This window comes from Ictalurus furcatus, chromosome 26 (genome assembly GCF_023375685.1).
Source record: "Ictalurus furcatus strain D&B chromosome 26, Billie_1.0, whole genome shotgun sequence".
Classification (NCBI taxonomy): domain Eukaryota; kingdom Metazoa; phylum Chordata; class Actinopteri; order Siluriformes; family Ictaluridae; genus Ictalurus; species Ictalurus furcatus.
In genome coordinates this window covers 13,737,358-13,758,032 of record NC_071280.1, presented here as the reverse complement: position 1 = coordinate 13,758,032, position 20,675 = coordinate 13,737,358, and the positions used below count along the sequence as shown (strand labels likewise).

General features: G+C 42.3%; 1 protein-coding gene across 2 annotated transcripts in view; it reads right to left on the bottom strand.

Moving 5' to 3' along the window:
• Positions 1-35: 35 nt before the first annotated feature.
• pcca (propionyl-CoA carboxylase subunit alpha) overlaps positions 36-20,675 on the bottom strand; it is a 48,693-nt gene continuing 28,053 nt past the window's right edge. Inside the window, exons 15-23 of one of the 2 annotated variants that reach the window (XM_053615175.1) lie at positions 19,868-19,936; positions 19,666-19,741; positions 19,282-19,495; positions 14,328-14,430; positions 11,144-11,242; positions 10,947-11,000; positions 5,698-5,838; positions 2,193-2,270; positions 36-919 (exon numbers count right to left, since the gene is read on the bottom strand). In XM_053615175.1, coding sequence (XP_053471150.1) covers positions 851-919; positions 2,193-2,270; positions 5,698-5,838; positions 10,947-11,000; positions 11,144-11,242; positions 14,328-14,430; positions 19,282-19,495; positions 19,666-19,741; positions 19,868-19,936 — 903 coding nt within the window. In that variant the 3' untranslated portion in view covers positions 36-850. The other variant, XM_053615176.1, reaches the window with a different exon arrangement.

Sequence of the window (20,675 nt, the reverse complement as noted above, 5' to 3'; positions counted from 1 at the left end):
CTGTGAACAATGAAGCTTTTCCCCACAAGACCAGCTTTTCTTATAACAAAGGTTAATTTATTTATTTTTTTTTATAAACATCTACATTTAGAACATGGTTCCATGGTGCATCGTGTATATCTGATATAACTGCAGAAAGCTTCTCGAGCTCTGGTGCGGTTTGATCAAGCATCCTGTTTCAGGAAAACACGCACTGTCAGTTGGTTTTTAGAGTTTTTCTGGTCCTTTCAGTATTTGGGGACATCCCAAAATAGATCTAACCTTAATCCCCCAAAAAAATAACAAAAGAGGAAATAATTCAAAAGGATGTTATACTTAAATTAAATGCGAGTATAGATAACGCACACAGAGTTCATGCATGTCCTGGTTTTGCTGAGTGACAGGCATTCGTGGTCAAAAAGGGGCGGAGCCATTTCGCTTCATGACCGGAACCGTCCTAGCATTACTCAGCCCCCGCCCCCCCTTAAGCTCCGCCTATATTGACACAGTCACTCAGCAAAATCAGGCCTGCAGGAGCGTGTAGCACCACCTTATAAAGAAGTAAATACTTGTATTCAAGCTCTTGCATGACACAGTAATGAAATGTCTGTGATGTCGTCGTGACATGAATTACCCTCAGTGAATCTGTTTGCTTAAAGGCACAGGAGTGGTCTTTCTTTTGAATTTTCTTTCTTGATATCTGACCAGGAAATCCCACATAGATGCTACAATATAAATCACACCACCAGAGAAAAACAAAGACGAGACAAAGACTAAAAGGTTTGAGGATGATCGCTCCGGACTAGTCGTGTTTTAGTCTGTGTGTCCACGGAGTGAATATTGGGTCGGACAGCAGAGTGCAAGTGCGTGTTTACTCCAGCTCCACCAGCAGATCTCCATCACCAACCGTCTCCCCAGCTTTACAGTGTACACTCTTAACCTGAGGGGAGAGAACACACACACACACACACGGTTGTGTAACTTGGCCAGTTGAACTCCTTCAACCTTAAACATCTTCCTCAAAAATGTAAGTAACATTGATATAATGTAGTTAATTCAATTTATAAATGTAGTTTTTATTTTTACTGCTACATGGCATTACCATGCGTCCTGGGAGATTAGGTACAGGTGTGAATGGGGTCTAACGCGTCTCGGAGACTCATTGTGGTGTATGAGGCATATGACCACATGACATTTGTAGTGTCATTGCTCTAGCCAGAAAACCCATAATCATCACAATACTGTTTGGAAATCACACTGAACGTTACAGCTCTCCGGCACTAGGCTAAAGGATTAAGAGGACAAGATTCCTTCAACTCCATTTAAGCCAAGGATTCTGTGCAAGTAAACTGGGAGACTGAGCTGTCTACAAGCATATTGCTCAGAAAATGGACAAAAATGCCTACAATCTCAATCAGTCCCAGTGAAGGAGGCGTGGCCTCTGTCAGTCCCAGTGAAGGAGGCGTGGCCTCTGTCAGTCCCAGTGAAGGAGGCGTGGCCTCTGTCAGTCCCAGTGAAGGAGGTGTGGCCTCTGTGCATCAGTCTCAGTGAAAGAGGCGGTGGCCTCTGTGCATCAGTCCCAGCGAAGGAGGCGTGGCCTCTGTGCGTCAGACCCAGCGAAGGAGGCGTGGCCTCTGTGCGTCAGACCCAGCGAAGGAGGCGTGGCCTCTGTGCGTCAGACCCAGCGAAGGAGGCGTGGCCTCTGTGCGTCAGTCTGAGCGAAGGAGGCGTGGCCTCTGTCCGTCTCAGTGAAAGAGGCATAGCCTGTGTGTCAGTCTCAATGTAGAAGGCGTGGCCTCTGTGTGTCAGTTCCAATGCAGGAAGCTCACATTTCACTGAATCTCTGGACTTTTAAACATGTATTTAATGCATCAGATCACTCATTACATACTGAGATATGAATCACACAATTAGAGAGAAATAACTTCACACATCAGCAGATGGAGTAGAGCAGATGGAGTGTTCCTTTGTCTTTCTGTCTCTTGTGTTGTTTCTCATCTCTGCTAGGTAGTGCAGTGTGGCTCGGTGGAAGAGGACGTTCTATATGTCACGCTGATTAACTGAGCAGACTGGTACTGAGCTGGATCATGTATCATGATCTGTGTGCTGGAGGGTATGAATAAGTGTGTGTGTGTGTGTGTGTGTGTGTGTGTGTGTGTGTGTGTGTGTGTGTTGGGGGAGGAAGAGGGAAGGGGGTGTGTGTGTGTGCTCACCTTGGCGGTTTTGGCAGCGGTCATGCTGTTCTGCATCTTCATCGCTTCAATCACACAGATCTCCTGCCCCTCTGCGACCTGCAAAAACACACACTAAAGTTAGTCCTCTAAGGTGCTTTACTTTGGCAGGAGTCCTTGTCGGTGTAGTCAATCTTATAATTCTGTTCACTGCACACGCAAACACGGCGCAGTAATGCAGCATCGTTTCTATTCCAAATCCAGAATTACGGGTACCCTGATCCAGTACATCTGTACGTTTCCGATCCCATAATAAAAGTAGGAGGAGCTTGTGGAGATCGTGGGTGTGGCATCCATTCCACATAATTTTTTAAACAATATGCTTCAAGCTTTTACTTATCTTTTAATCTGCATTTGGTTTAAAATGACAAAGCAGGAAACCAGATGTAAAATCCCTTTGTTTTTAATCACTGTACATGATTAGATAATCGGATGCTACCGAAGGACGGTGTGATGCACAGTACAGTAGAAAAGTGATTCTCTATCTAGGCTAAGTCCTAAACTGGATACTATCATTATAAATAGTACCAGAGTATATGAAGTAACAAATTCTGCTGTACTAAACAGCATTCAGTTGTATGCAATTTGAGATGCAGCCCCTGACACACACACACACGCAAATGAAGGACTCTTTAAGTAGTGCTGGTTCATGTGATGGGGATCCGATTCGATAAACTCCATCTCTGTCTGAGGGAATGAAAGCATTAATGACTTCCTCCGGCGCTCCATCAAATAAACGTCAACATTACATTTACCTCATCAATCAGGCTTTCTACGGATGAGCAATATGGACAAACAGTGTGTGCATGTGTGTGTGTGCGCGTGTGTGTGTGTGCGTGTGTGGTTATCACATATCCGATTTCAATGTAAACTACACTGTATGCACAGTACCTATAGGCTACAACATAACCATGCTTGTGTGAGAGTAATCAGCCTTTGAGCACTTAGCAGCTCTGTGTGTGTGTGTGTGTGTGTGCGGCTACATAAGGGCAATATTACTGTAAGAGGGCAGAGCCTGGCTGTAATGTATTAAGTGGAGCCAAACAGTCTGGATCCAGCATATAGATGACATACTTCCTTTGTGCACTAGCATGCCTTCAATCTCCCCCACCCCCACACACACTAAAAGCACATTTCTAGACACACACAGTCAGACAGACTGGGTATACATGGTGTGTGCTACACCAACTACACAAACACACAATCATGTCTTCATGTGGAAGGTTACATTTTCACGAATGCTGACTTAATAAAACCACCTGCCTAACACTGTGTAGGTCTTCCTCGCGCCACCTTGCGAGGTGCGTATCAAAGTAACAACCACAAGAATACCAGACCCCAAGGTTTCCCAGCAGAACATTCCCAGCCCAGAGCATCACACTGCCTCCACCAGCTTGCCTTCATCCCATAGTGCATCCTGGTGCCATCTCTCCTCCAGGTAAGCGAAGCACACGCACATACAAATTGCTGGCCGACCACATCACGTGAAAGAAAATGTGATTCGGCAGACCAGGCCACCTTCTTCCATTGCTCCCTGGTCCAGTTCTGATGCTCACGTGCCCATTGTAGGTGCTTTCGGCAGTGGACAGGGGGTCACAGCACGGGCACTCTGACTGGTCTACGGCTACGCAGCCCCATATGCAGCAAGCTGTAATACACTGTGTTCTGACACCTTTCTATCATAGCCAGCGTTAACGTTTTCAGCAATTCGTACGACAGTAGCTCTTCTGTAGTACGACGGATAGCTCTTCGGAAGGCTATCCGTCATCAGACGGATAGCCTTCGCTCCCCATACGCATCAGAGTCTTGGGAGCCCATGACCCTATCGCCGGTTCACTGGCTGTCCTTCATTGGACCACTTTTGGTAGGTACTAACCAATGCATACCGGGAACACCCCACAAGACCTGCAGTTTTTGAGATGCTCTGACCCAGTCATCTAACCATCACAATTTGGCCCTTGTCAAAGTCGCTCAGATCCTTACGCTTGCCCATTTTTCCTGCTTCCAACACATCAACTTCGAGAACTGACTGCTCACTTTCTGCCTTATATTTCCCACCCCCAGACAGGTGCCACTATAACAAGATAATCAATGTTATTCACGTCACATATCTGTGGTTTTAATGTTATGGCTGATCGAGAGATAGCCAGAGATAGATATATATATATATATATATATATATATATATATATATATATATATATATATATATATATATATATATATATATATAAAGCTCTCCACACAAAGAAATAGTTTCATGTGTCATTTCTTCTCTAATACCTGCTTCAGTCTCTGCTCACCCATCAAAAAAGATGACACCGGTATTTTGCGATAGATCCTGATCATTCTAGTCCACCCTTCCACTGTCTGGGTGCAATTCGGTTCGATACGGTGGTCTATTTCAGGGCTTCACCTGCTGTTCCAAATAATCCCATGGGCTATTTTGGAGGCCAGTCAAAACTGTCGCAGTGTTTCACCATGCAACCCGTCACAGCCACATTTAACCCTGTGCACCTTACAGTCATCATCCTGGAACGCAAGAGTGTCAGTGTTGGTCGACAAACTGCCCATCCGCTTTGACGCTAAATTACACTTGTCCAGCAGACTGAGCTTTAATCTGAGCTGCTATCACTGTATGTGTTGGGGGGAGAAAATTTAAAAAAAAAAAAAAAAAAAAAAAAAACACCAGAGGGAGCACATTTCTCGTCGTGATGCGATTACTACTCTGTTAAAAACAACTCATGACGTCTCAGATTCAGCGAGGTTTGTGTGTGGATTGTGTGAGCTGCAGACATTTGTTGAACAAGAAGAGAAAATAATCGCTAAATGTGACACACATTACAATGTTTAAAAGTAGACATTTAAAATAGTTATCTAGTCATTTATTGAGAACCGGCTCCATGTTCTCTGTGCTCTGAGATTTCTAAACAGAAATATCAATTTCTTTTTGATTATGATCAATGTGTGTGCGGGTGCTCTGAAAGAACTAATAACACAATAATGAAGAACAATGAGAACGGAGAACTATATTTTGGTCAAAACGAACCCTCCAAGACTGAAAGAGCTGAATTGGTGGCTTTGGACTGTTAAATAAAATGCTGAATAAAAAAAAAAAATAAAAAAAAGGCAGTGTCAGTCATGCCCCTCAGCACCACTGCAGTGTGTCTCACTTTATGGTTTCCTTCATGCTGCTCAGGGTTTACATCTCTTTCCTTCTGGTTTGTTGACACACATGAGCAGGAGCTTTGTGAGTATTAATAGCACCGCCTTGTGGAGGATCTTCATCCTGCTCAGTGTAAGTGGCACACATCAGGTACTCGTTCGAACAGGAACGCTACAAATATTAGGTTCACATGAGCTCCCAAGTACATGACGTTAATGATCAGGGTCCTGTCTTCCCTGATTTCCCAAAGCAGGAAGTTGAGCAGTGCTAGAACATGGACATGTGAGTGGAACAGTAGAACGTGTACATCTATCTTTTTACCGTATCTCCGGCTTTGACAGAAACGGCCACGACGGTCCCAGGCATCGGAGATCTCAGGATGCTGCTGGAGTCTTCTGGAACCTTCTCAGGCATGTGCTTACTGAGGGACGCTGCCAGCTTACTCAACACACGCAGCTTAAACTGAACACACAGACGGTGCATGTTAAATACATACACACACTAAACCATAAACAAACAATCAACACTCGATTCTCTTCAGAGTATTCACACAAGTAGTGTGAAATTCACTAAAAAACAATGGCACTGAAGGGCTACCGAAATGTTTCTTTAAAATTTAGAAAATCACCCAGAATTTCTTTGGAGGATTTATACATCTCTGATATAATGGCTTTACATGGTATAGAAGACAAAATACTGCTTTATCTAAACAAACAAAAATAATAGAATGAATTTAGACATTAATAAATAAGTTGGACAGTCGACTTGTCAGAAAAAAAAATGTAAATAAAATTTACAGACAAAATTACATGAACTGTACAAATAAATACTGTGTCAGCATGACAGGGGAAAAAACAATAATCAAAAGTTATTTTAAATAAATAGGATAGAAATGTAGACGTTTGGATAGTCGGTATATCAGGATAAATCAAATCCAAAAACAGTAAACAAATAAATGGAATTGAAATTTAGAAATGAATAAAAAAAAAAAAACCTGCATTGTCAGCATGTCGGGTAAAAAACACAACCAAAAAATTCATCTACAGTGACGTCCTGAAATCTGCAAGACACATGCACACACTGACACACACATTGACACACACTCCCTAATTAATATCATGGCTCCGGCAGACTCCAGCAGAAGTGACCCTGCACACCTCTCACACCGCAGTGCTCCTGTGTGTCTGTAGATGGCGCTCACCTCACTCCTACTGCACACAGCAGAACATCTACACACACACCAGTCACGAGAGGCTCTGACAGAGAACACACTGATTCAATTAGATTGAGAACAGCTCAGCTCTCCACACTCAGAGCGGATGAAAAGCTCACACACGCACACACTCAGCACAAGCGCGCACAAGTGTGCACACACACACACACACACACACACACACACCCAAGAACACTATAATGTGGAATGTGATGTGGAACCGGAATGTTTTGGCCAAACCATGACATCATTATCTTACTACGGAAACAAACAAATGAGTGACTAATTAAGTAGATAGACAGATAGATAGACAGAGATACAGTCATGTGAAAAAATAAGTACACCCCATGGAAATTGCTGGGGTTTTTTTTTTTTTTTTGGACATATTGGGACAAGCAAACATTCGATCATCTTTGAAACAGTGCGCATCAATAAAGTTCGTATACTTCAATAAACCCACAAAGAAAATGAGCTTTTTAAATCATTCATTCAACAAAAATATCAATAAATGTGATATTCTTCTGTGGAATAAGTAAGTACAATCTTGGCCTCAGAAGCTAGTATTGCCCCCTTTAGCAGAAATAACTTCTTGTAGGCGTTTTGCAGAATTGGCCACCAGTCTCTGATATCAGCCTGCTGGAATTTTTGACCACTCTTCCATGCAATAATCTTTCACTGCAAGATGTTTGAGAGCGTTCTTTCATATACTGCCCATTTCAAATCCCTGAATTTTCACCTTTCTATCCCACATTTATTTTTATTTGATTGTAAGTTTTGGTAGAGCAGTATTTTGTCCTCCAAACCTAAAGCAATTATTCAAGATGAAACAAAATGAAATAAAAACGAAATCAATTCAGGGTGAATTTTAAGCGCTTTTGAAGTACCTGAACAAATTTCAAAAAAAGTTGTTGAAATCAAATCTACATCTTCGATGCGTTTCCATCAGCTACTCATAATGAAGAGTTTGAAGTGGAGCAAAAACATGATGTCGTCAAACCAGCAGTGACAGCAGTAATGGAGCTACAAATACACACTCTCGGAGTCATTACTTATGTTTAAAAATCTGTTCACAGCACCTGTTAACACATCACAGCCAAAAATTTTAGCATATTCGTGGGAATTGACAAAGTTTTCAATCAGGTGAATGGAAATAACCTCAAACACAGAACACAAGCTTTTTATCTTCAGGCCTTTATTAACCTGTGCTGACCCTGAAGCCTGAGTGTGTGTGTGTGTGTGTGTGTGATGTAAGAAATGTAAATGTGTGTGTGGAGACAGACCCCACACTGGGCCTCCGCTGTGCAGTGATGTCATCCACTAATGAGGCTAATTTTAGCTGCGAGTTTGACACTTTCTCGTTAATCACAGCTCCTGGAGAAACATCCGGAAGGTTCGGATGGGGAGGGAAGTGCCCTATTTTCCACAAATTCAACTGAGGAAGTCTTGCATCGTCCTGTATGACAGGTCACGCTAGGTCACAAAGTGAGAGACCTCCACATGACCACAGGGTCACGCGTGGTTCCTGCACTACAGCAGTAGTTCATTATCACGATTACTGAATTCATTTGAAATCAGGATGATGTGATGCTGCTGTCGAGGAGAAAACCTTACATCACAATACCGGAAGATGGTTCATGATGCACGTTGTTATATTTTTAATTCGGAAATATTACAAAACGAACCGTAAGAAATGATCTACGTTTGTTACTCTGAGTAGCAATGAAGATGGAGTTGGTGGATGTTATAAAAGTACTGAAGAAACCATGATACTGTCAGAAAAGTGTATTGTGTCAATCATAATATGATCATGACCCCTCTGACCCCGTAGTGATCATAGTGAACACCACAGTGCCCTGGATTTACATTTATATCCATTTCTAAATCCAGGAACTGATTTGATCTTGCTCAGAGTTGATACGTTATTTAACTCATTTAGACAAAAACATCCTGACTGACCCCTGAAAGCACAAAGGAAGCATCATTTTGTCATTTTTCGAGAACTGGCCTACTTCTGCAGCCGTTTCCATTCTTACAGGGGTCACACGGGCACCTGAGTGGGAGTGGAGGTCCCATGTGTGACGAGGGGAAACCCTAAAAACTGTTACAATCTCAGCAGGCTCCCAGTGTCCTGCCGGAGAACCGGACAGGAGCCGAAGAGAGCGGCCTGGGCGACCCCAAACCACACAGAATGACCGGAAACCGCTCCTGTGGTAGCGTTCAGCACGCTAGCGCTTTGAGCCGAGCCGCTAACAGCGTCTTTAAAGAGCTGCCCACATGCTGAGCACACACATGCGCGGCACCTCTACACACTTCCTGTATGCGGTGTTTTTAACGCAGTTTGTTTGCTTAGGCCTCAGGCTGGTGCGGCACGATGCCGGTTATTGTTTGGGTCAGATCAGAGCGGGGCATCATGGGTGGCACGTGGTGATTTGTGGAGGTGTTGTGGACACACCTGGACTAGCTGAGGACCTCTGTGTACTGTGTAGACTGTGAGAGAGTTATGTATGTGTGTGTATGAGGACAGGATACACACCCCAGTGAGACACACAATACACATCCTACAACTGAGTTCTCAGTCCTGAAGACTCTCCCATAGAGGAAAACTTATTGTTACAATGTACTTGCACTGAAGACTCCTTCCATCAATGTTATAAGCAAGGACTTACAGAAATATTATACAGTTTTTTTTTTTTTTTTTATCAGTAAACAACAATAGTCCACCATACAAGCACCACCCTGTAAAAGCCGTTACTATGGAAACAATATTTACTTTGCATAGCTGCTGTTATAAACATTAATCAACACCGACGCCACATGTATATTAATAAGCACAGTTCTTCTGTTGAAGGTTTTGTCATCATAACTAAGATTTTGGAAACAGTCAGAAGTACTGAACGTAGTAATCGCTAGAGGTTGCTGGAACTATTGTTTACCGGCAAAAATCCACACCGATATAGGCCGAGAAGGGTTCCCTGTCCTTATATAGTGTAAGAGCGGCCTCTAGAGGCGAAATATACATTGTGTCGTGTTATTTGAAGTGTTTTTTGATTCATTATGGATGTCTCTATTTATATTTGTTATTTGGAGTGTTACTTTTTGGTTCAGCTTGGATGTACGACTTATTTGCACTAATATTTATTAATAGTTTTATATATACATATACAGTACCGGTCAAAAGTTTAGACACACTCATTCTCACACCCCTGGGAATCCCCCTGAGATGCTTTTTAAACAGTATTAAAGGAGTTCACACCGACGCTGGAGTCGTCTGTTTAAAAAAAGATTTATTTGTAAATAAAATGTTAGTTTTCTAATGAAAGAAATGAATACGTCGGCACAACTATATTTTTGTCTACAACACCGATTTCACACATTTAATCACACACCTTCAGATCAAAAGCTTTTTAAGATCATGAGAAACATTTCAGTCGAGTGTCCACAAACTTTTCACCTGTAGTGTATATTAATATTTACATATATATTTCGTTTAAAGAAAAAAAAAAAACACAGTACATACTCATGGTACAGTCAGTACTGTTTATTTTTACTTTGAGTGTTCAAACTTAGTTATCAGTATCTGTCAAATCCAGTCGTTGGAAATATTTAGACCACAGCGGTCTGTAATTCTCAAATCTGATTGGTCAGAAGGTGTTGGGTCGTTTACTTTAACAGCAGCTCTGACAGTAATGCTGCTATAAAGGTAAGTGATAACAGGAACTAACTTGTCTTAAGGATGGTCCACGATATTAAACATTAATTAATTAACCATTTTGATTTTCTGCAAATTGCTGTAGTATATAGGGGGGAAAAACATTTTGAGATAATCTCCTCATGGATTATTTTCCCATAACTGCACCTCTTGTGTTTATTCCTTACTTATCAATAATTTTATGCCTTATTTTCTCATTACTTCTTGTCCCAGGCTTATTTAGCAGCAGACCAACACCTTTGGGGGAGGAGCTTACTGTACTGAACTGTACTGATTAGCAAATGGGTTTAGCTAAGCAGCAATTACTAAAGCTTGCTTTCACGAGAAGTGGTGTAGTATGACTGGCAAGAGGTGAGGTGGGTACAGTGTGTCTTCTTAATGTGTCTTCTACGTGCTCTTACTGTCATGTTGCTCTACGCACAGGGTTAAATTACACCTTGTTCATGTGAACATGGCCAAAAAAAAACAAAAAAACAACAAACAAACAAAAAAACAGCAGCACAGGCTCCCAACCTTCATCCTGAGCATTTTAGTGTTTCTGAAGGACCGGGGCTGGGAACCTGTGACCTACAGTAAGTGTTTATAATCATATTCACACCACAAAGTGTGTTGGAGTGTGAGAAGGTGGTATTAATGGGCCGGACTTACCGAAGTGCCCAGATACTGCAGCGTGATCTCCCCTGCAGCGTTACGCGATAAACACTGAAACAAGAAACAGCCAGTCACAAATCTCACACACACACACACACACACACACACACACACACACACACACACACTCTCTCTCTGTGGATATGAGAGAGGGCTAGCATGTACACGCACATGATGGAAGTGTGTGTGTTCACCTGCAGAACTCTGTGGTTGCCATTAATGGTGAGGGGCAGGAGTACAGAGGCCAGATTCCACTCTCCAGACACATCCACTTTCTCTCCATCAATCTCCACCTACACACACACACACACACACACACACACAAAGAGAGCAGTAGGGTGCATGTGGTACAAGAATGAAATTCAGTATCAGTGTCAACAGTGAAGAGAGTGTGTATTAGCCTGTTCTCACAGGTGTTTGATTCTGTGTGAGTGTGTGTGTGGGTGTGTGTGTGTGGGTGGGTGTGTGTGTGTGTGTGTGTATAGACTTTACTTGCTTAACAGCTTTAGTGTTCAATGCATTTGAGCCTAATGAGATACAGACAGAGCAAACAGTAGATCAGCGGTAGAGCTACACGATGTGTTCGTATCGTATCGACCGCTGAAGGTCAATCTTTTCACTTTCTTGAGCAAAGAAAATCAAACTAGGATGCACCGGAATCTCATCACAAACCTTACATTTGAGGACACTTTAGAGTTTTACCCATAGTAAATAACCTGGACAGCTGAAGATTAGAAAAAGTCCAGGCAACGTTTTCCTAACCTTCAACTGTCCTGCGCCGAGAGTAGCCTCAGACTCCTGTTCTTGGCTGAGAGGAGAGGAACCCGTTGTGATGGTCTGCTGTTCTAGCCCAGCCACCTCAAAGTTTAACATTATCTGTGTTCTGAGATGCTTTTCTGCTCACCACGGTTGCAAAGAGTTACCATAGTCTTCTTGTCAGCTTGAACCAGTCTAACCATTGACCTCCGACCTCTCTCACTACGTACTTCTTCCCACAGAGCTGCGGCTCACTGGATGTTTTTTAGTTTTTGCACCTTTCTGCGTGACTGCTGTATATTAAAATCTCAAGTGCTTCCGAAATACTCGAACCAGCCAATCAAACTCAACTACACCACATCGTTCCTCGGTTTGTCTTGTCCTTTTTGGAACATGGGATGAACAGCGGATCTATTGCCACACTGAATACATAAATATTCTGCAAATTTGACTAATAAATGTATTCTCACAGCCCTGGTGAGTTTGTGTTTTTGTGCGATACAAAAGAATGGTGGGACAGGAATGATGGACATCTGGAGCATGAGCACATTCTCCACAGTCCACCTGATGCCTTCAAGAAAAAAAGAAAGAAAAAAAAATCAGAAGCTCTGTGGTTTAAACTCAATCCCGTCCCATCTGCACCTTCTCTCTCTCTCTCACACACACACACACACACAAAGCAAACTTGAAAACAGTAACAGAAGAGGAGGGGGAGCTCACTTTCAACCCAGAACCACTTGTCTAAACAACAGTACAGATCTTTCCCTGTCAGTGGCCATCTAAACCCCTCAGGACCCCCGAGCCTTCAGAAGCAGGGGGTCCGGGTTTGAAGTGGCATCCTGTGGCGAACATTTCAGCCCCATTCGATGTAACATGTCTCAGGAGAGAGGAGAGGTGGGATCGGGTCTCCTCAAGCACATGGTTTTCATTCCCCTTGATTACGATATGTAGTGTTGGTTTAACTAGGTGTATTAATTATGATACTGATGAGCTTAGCTATTATACAAGAGAAACTATTTTCTGATTACATAAATCAACTGTGCTCCTAAATATGCAAACATCTGTGATTTATACAGAGGTTATAAAATCTTTTTTTATTTTAAATCCCACATCATTTTAGACATCGTCATGCAGTTCCAATACAAATATTCATCATTTACAAGGCAAGGACCTGACCCCAGATCAGCGCTCAGTACTCCATTTAACATTTACATTCATGGCATTTGGCAGACGCCCTTATCCAGAGTGACATACGTTTTATCATTTCTACATCTGAGAAGTTGAGGGTTAAGGGCCTTGCTCAAGGGTCTAACAGTGGCAGCTTGGCAGTGCAGGGGTTTGAACTCGCGACCTTCCGATCAGTAGACCAACGTCTTAACCACTCAGCTACCATACTCCATTTTGATGGACGTGAGCACAGGCATGTCGGTCCAGAGCTGGGAGAAATGATAGGGCTCGACGGAAATGACATTTATATGGGTCAACTGTGCACAGCTGATCTAGGATCAGAGTCTGCCTCTAAGCTATGCTTAATCCGATTACATGGACCACGGGGCGATGATCCCGGATCGGCGCAGGTCCTCTGAGCACCCTGATCCTTATGGATCCCCGAGGGCATCTCAGAGTGAACGTTCACAGGTGTGCAAACACACAGTGACTGAGTGACACGGCAAGCTCCCAGAATTCCCCCTCGCACACTGCCTCTTCCCTACTCCTTCACCAGATCGGACAGAACGTGATGAGGGTTCAAGGCGACAAAGTACGGATTAGAAAAAAAGACACAAAGAAAGCAGGAGCTCCAACTGGATCCAATAGGTGAGAAACGGGCTGGAGGATGGTGTCATTTTGTTGCCACGACAACAGCTTGAGCAGCTGAAGTTATTTACTAAGTTTTAAAACGTAAACGGTGCAGCAGGCTGCAGAACATGATACAACATGACAAGGCTGGTGTGATTAACGGCTTCCAACCCTGAAGTGGATGATCTTCCAATAACAGAACATCCTGAAGTGTTTTATTCCCCTTATTCGACATCAATTTAACAACGCTTCCATTAAAAATATATATATATATATATATTTTATATACTGCTAAATCAGTCCTAAATAGTATCCAAGGTAGTTCCTGTTATCACTTGTGTAATAACAGCTCCTCCATTGCCAGCTTCTGACACTGGAGACTCCTTCCATGAATGTCAAGTAAATATCCTCACAGAAAGCGTCACCAAGAATTACACAGTCTTTAAATCCATATACATGACTCATCCGCTATAGAAGTCCCTGTGTAAGCAGTTACTATAGAAACAATAACATACTAGAGCAAGCGTCTGGAGTTACAGCCAGAACTAATGTCCGAGCTGCTGTTATAAAACATTTAGCACTACTACAGTGCTGTGGTGTGACAGATAAATAAATAAAACAAATAAATAAGTGCCATAAATCCACGTCTCTGTTGTTTTGTGCAAATTTGTTGTCTATGACGTCTCTGAGCTTCGTACGTACAGTAGAGTATTTCGCTTCTCATGGGCTACATCTAATCTCCTCATATTATCATTTTAAGGCGTTTCATGATAAACCGCTAGAAACGCAGGCTGGTGGAAAAAGGGGGTTCGAAAAGACACTCACTGTGTAGTTGGTTCCAGAGCGGGTTACAAACAACATGTGAGCTCCTGTCTCCAACTCCACACACAACTCCCAGCTCTTCCTCTCCTGACTGGTGTTAGAGACTCTGCAAAACACACACACACAACCAAAATTATACACACAGTAGCGGCTTTGACACAAACACCGGTGTGGCGATAAATACTCAGCGGTCTGGATAACGGGCGCTTAGCAACCATTACTGTTGTCACTAGTGGGCGTAGCCTATCCAGCTGTTTAAGTACCATCAGGAAACAGTAATATATACTATTTATGTATACAGTGTACTGTGCAATATAGACACATCAGTGTCTCCAAAAGTACTTCGTAATAAATCCCAGGACATTTGAGACAGTGTTAATATGAGCTCATATTTCTACACTGTGAAAATAAGAAATAAAATTCGACACAGGCAGGAACTGAATCTGCAAAAGTGGGCGATGTTGATGATGAAATACGAATTTCCTAGAGCCAATCATTTGGTTTTGTTGCATCTTATTAGCATAAAAGAAAGAAAAATGTCACCAGAATTGAAGCTTGCACAGGATGATATAATTAACTCTAGAAATATTGGCACCCCAGCAAAAATTATACATCTTTATTTTTATACTATCATAATTCCTATGACGTTTTAGCCCAAATCCTTTTTGTGTCTGCAGCGACCTTACACACCTGTAAGCTGCTTTCAACAAGATAACGACTATAATCCTACACCCTTTACATAACTTCTTACAGAAAATGGTTGGCAGAAAATCAATATTTCATAATAGCCAGTTCTGTCTCTGTAGCTGAACCCTATAAAGACCTGTGGTCTGAATTGAGGAGGAAAAAAATCCACATACACAAGAATGATAATATAAAGCGGATTAAACTGTTGAAGAGGTCAGTCGAGAGTCCCTCTAAAAATGTCTCCAACCTTGTTACACATTACAGGAAGATACCCAATTCTGTTCTCACTGGGGAACGTTACAAATAGCAAGGGTGCCAATAATTTTTCAATGCCCCCCCAAGAAAAAAATACAATATTAAGAGAACTGTTTTATGTTTCATTTGAGTATTGCTAAAGTAATACTATACAGTGCATCCTTTGTTTACAGTCAAAATAATGAGAGTTTAAGCTCACTTCTCATCATTCCCATGAAGGGTGCCAATAATTTTTGGAGTTCACCACTAGAATGAGTGTAAACCAAGGGGAAGATTCTCCACTAACTTTGGTCAGTTCGGAAATAAGACACAAGGTGTCGGTCCCAGATGTAAGAAAGACAAACTTTCACTTGTTTATCTCGATAACAAAAGAAGCCACACACACACCAAAAAAAAAAAAAAACCCACACACCAGAGTCTGTCCCCTGCCTAATCCTTCCTCCCTGACTTCCTGCTTACAGAACAGCAACCTTACTGATGCTGGACACATGTAGAGCCACAACACACACACACACACACACACACACACACACACACTCAGCAGACACAGAGGGCATCGTTTGATTGACAGCTCCTCTGTTACGAGATCTAAAGTAAATCAATTAGTGGGAGAGTTTTTCCACTATGGTGGGCCACAGTCACTACAAAGACAGCCACCCTGTCCCACACACACACACACAAAACACACACACACACTCATGAATAACTTTAGAAAACGATCAAAAAAGTGGAGGCAGGGGAGAGGGAGAGATGTTTGGACAGATGGCTTGGTGGAACGTGTGTTTTTTGGCTAGCGCTACAGATCTCAGAGAAAATAATGAAACTATTAGTAGAGTTAGTAACATGGAGAATGTCGAAGTGTGCAGTTTTATCCATATTTAGGGATCAGTAGTCTGATCTTCAGCTCAGGATAATACCAAACCAGTATAAAACGGTGTTTACGTTCATGAGACACGCCTGAAAAACAACCAAGGCCAAAGAGTGATGATGTGTAGCAAGCTTGTGCTTGGGATTTAGTAAAGTAGATTTGAAAAACTGATCAGAACACCGCTTTGTTAAATGCTCGATTCGGATTGGTCAGAAGGTCTTGATTAATCTTCTATAACAGCAACTCTGACAACGGATCCCACCGCAATGTTTATATTTACAAGCGTGCTCCAATACGTTATCATTTTATAGTACAGCTTCAGACAGGGACTTGTATAGAAGTCGCTCTAAAATGTGTGTAATTGTTGATATTTCTGTGAGGAGACTTTTTATGTGGCATTTTAACGAAGGAGTCTCGAGTGTCAGCGATTTGAGGTAAAGTCTTCAAGACACAGGACTTTGGGCAGGGTCCTTTCTCTACCATGTCAAGCTGAATTACTTTGTCTTATTAAGTTCAAAAGAGGTTGGTGACGGATTGACATTTATAGCTGCTATAAGGAAGTTAAAAAGCAACGGCAGACGCTACACAACATTAAATGTAAGTATAAATGGATATAAAGTAGGATGTGTAGTTCTTTAATTTTTTTTTATTGCATTCATTGGTAAGTGACTATATAAGAGAAATAAAACACTATTAACGGTGGCTTTGTCTATGTATCAGTCAGTGCTGTTGAAGGAGGCGTGGCCTTTGTATCTGGAAGTCCCTGTAAAAGAGGTGTGGCCTATGTATCTGGCAGTCCCTGTAAAAGACGCGTGGCCTATGTATCTGGCAGTCCCTGTAAAAGAGGCGTGGCCTATGTATCTGGCAGTCCCTGTAAAAGAGGTGTGGCCTATGTATCTGGCAGTCCCTGTAAAATAGGCATGGCCTATGTATCTGGCAGTCCCTGTAAAAGAGGCGTGGCTTATGTATCTGGCAGTCCCTGTAAAATAGGCATGGCCTATGTATCTGGCAGTCCCTGTAAAAGAGGCGTGGCCTATGTATCTGGCAGTCCCTGTAAAAGAGGCGTGGCCTATGTATCTGGCAGTCCCTGTAAAAGAGGCGTGGCCTATGTATCTGGCAGTCCCTGTAAAAGAGGCGTGGCCTATGTATCTGGCAGTCCCTGTAAAAGAGGCGTGGCCTATGTATCTGGCAGTCCCTGTAAAAGAGGCGTGGCCTATGTATCTGGCAGTCCCTGTAAAATAGGCGTGGCCTATGTATCTGGCAGTCCCTGTAAAAGAGGCATGGCCTATGTATCTGGCAGTCCCTGTAAAATAGGCGTGGCCTATGTATCTGGCAGTCCCTGTAAAAGAGGCATGGCCTATGTATCTGGCAGTCCCTGTAAAAGAGGCGTGGCCTATGTATCTGGCAGTCCCTGTAAAATAGGCGTGGCCTATGTATCTGGCAGTCCCTGTAAAAGAGGCGTGGCCTATGTATCTGGCAGTCCCTGTAAAAGAGGCGTGGCCTATGTATCTGGCAGTCCCTGTAAAAGAGGCGTGGCCTATGTATCTGGCAGTCCCTGTAAAAGAGGCGTGGCCTATGTATCTGGCAGTCCCTGTAAAAGAGGCGTGGCCTATGTATCTGGCAGTCCCTGTAAAATAGGCGTGGCCTATGTATCTGGCAGTCCCTGTAAAAGAGGCATGGCCTATGTATCTGGCAGTCCCTGTAAAATAGGCGTGGCCTATGTATCTGGCAGTCCCTGTAAAAGAGGCGTGGTCTATGTATCTGGCAGTCCCTGTAAAATAGGCGTGGCCTATGTATCTGGCAGTCCCTGTAAAAGAGGCGTGGCCTATGTATCTGGCAGTCCCTGTAAAATAGGCGTGGCCTATGTATCTGGCAGTCCCTGTAAAAGAGGCGTGGCCTATGTATCTGGCAGTCCCTGTAAAATAGGCGTGGCCTATGTATCTGGCAGTCCCTGTAAAAGAGGCATGGCCTATGTATACGTCAGTCCCAAATGCGCTGTTTTTGGAAAATAATCAACTGCAGGATGGGAACATTAGCTCAGCTTCATGCCGGGCTCCATCACACCGCCCTGTCGTTGATCATATTCCTATAACGGCACACCCCAACAGTGTTATTCCTTAATGCACTGATCGTGGTGTAGAGCTGTCTACAGAACTGCAGCAAGTAGCATAGCTATTAGTTTAGTATTAGTACATCTTCCATTAGTAGATCTTCCAGTTAGGTGATAGATACTCTTTAAATAAAGTAGCGTCTAATTACTGAAGTGATTTTAGTGTGGAGCATAGGAGTGTTGATTAACGTTCATAATACACGTAAGGAATAAAACACGACAGGACGCGCTAAACAGGAAACTAAATCAACAATCCTGAAGTTGAGCATTTTCCTACAGCAGGATGTCCCCAAAGTGTTTTATTCCTCTTACAGAAAAGCAATTTTATCATTTATTTATTTAATAAAAAATAAAAAAAAGGGCACACTATACCTTTCATCCATTTAAAGTTACATTTAATGTTGTGGAACGTCTATAAAACAAGTTATCGTTTATGGTAGAGCATCAGTTACCTCACTCTCTTTTCTCTCTCGAAGATAATGAGAAGAAAAACGCAGCTTGTTACATAATTGAGGAGCTGCAAAGTGCAACGTCCTCTGTCCTGAATGCAGCCTTTATATATTGCATCACCAATGCAGCCTTTATATATTGTACTTTGTCAAATAACACTTTAAAAAATTTATTACGTTGCACGTCCTCCGTACACGTCCATGCGAACAAACTGTTACTATAGAAATGATGTATTAATATAAACCAGTGATTTGTCTTACAGTTAACACTACATCATAGCTATGTTGTTATGGAAAATTCATCAACACCTCATGACCAATCAGAATGGAGAATTCAGCAGCGCTGTGGTATAACTTTTTAATGCTTTAAACTCGTGAAGCTTGTTTCATTTTCTCCTCCCGTTCTCACCAGTGGATATTTATAGCTTTAACTCAGTAAGCAATAAAGCGGGGTTTGTATCTGATCGGCACTAAACAGCTCCTAAATGCTTCAGCTCATGTATTCTGTCAAAAACTAATTACTTTTTTTCTTTTTTTTTTTTTAAATGTAAGAAGCTCTTCAGTATAAAGTCACTTCCTGACACTGACCTCTGCTGTCCCAGGAACCTTTGTGAGCGGAGCTGTGTGGCTACGTAGAGAGCAGAGGCTGCAGCCAGGAGCTCGCGCTGCTCACCGGCCGTCAATGGGTGACCTTTGAACCCGTCGGGGTAAACCTCTGGCAGGAAGTTGGTGCTGATGTCACCCGAGATAAAACGCGGGTGAACGATGATCTCCCTCAGGAGCGGAATGTTATGGGTCACACCTGAGAGAGAGACAGAGAGAGAGTGAGACAGAGAGAGAGAGAGAGAGAGAGAGAGACAGAGAGAGAGAGAGAGAGAGAGAGAGAGAGAGAGAGAGAGAGACTGATACATTATGGGACAGAGTGCATGTTCTTGAGTGTGTTTATCTGCAGTGCGTGCGTGTGTGTGTTACCTCTGATGACGTAGTTATCAAGTGCATCCTCCATTTTCTTCAGTGCCTCAGCTCTTGTGGCTCCATAAGTGACTAACTACACACACACACACACACACACACACACACACACACAGCGCAACTAATTAAACTCAAATACACAACATCCAATTTCATCAAACTCACAGCACAGTCTCAACACCATCCAAGTGAATCTTCTTACCTTGGAGATCATGGGGTCGTAGTAGATGCTGATGTCACTTCCTTCTTGAATGCCGCTGTCTACACGCACCTGGAGAGCAAAAAACAAAAATGAAAACATGAAGTACCAGGACAGATATAATATGAAATACCCACATCAGTGACCAAGTGAAATCATCATTGTTTAGAATAGTTTCATCGAGACATATTTATTAAAGATATTCTTCTATTCATAGATACACTATTTCAGTACAATTCATAATAAAAAAAAAATAAGCGGGAGGATCTTTCACATATTTCCCTGATATTTGACTAGGCTTGCTTGCATGATGTATGTAATGATCATCATTGGACTTTGGGCCCAATAATAATATTTCATTAAAGTACTCCTGAACGTATGCATTTTAAGCATTTTAATCTTAACTAATTGACTACTTAAACAACAACAACAAAAAAAGGCCATTAAATATCGCCACAAATGTTCCCTTCATAAAAATACCAGGAGCTACGAATATGTATGAATATGCAAATTAGAAAATTAGCCTGTCTTTCTAAATGATTACATGTTAGTAATCTAGATTGTGTATGTCACAGCTCGTCACGAGAAGGATTTCAGTACCAGTGTCTCAAGCTGTATTGACATATTTTCTGCAATTTACTGAACAAAAGCCAAATGTCCCAAATCATACGATAATAATCACACTTCTGAACTACTGACATTAGCCGAGTTAAATAACTAAATAGTTCAGAAAGTAGCTGTAGCTTACGGTTTACAGGTATCACACGGTCATCCATTAATAATTTGCATATCAGATGTGATTGGTTTAAAG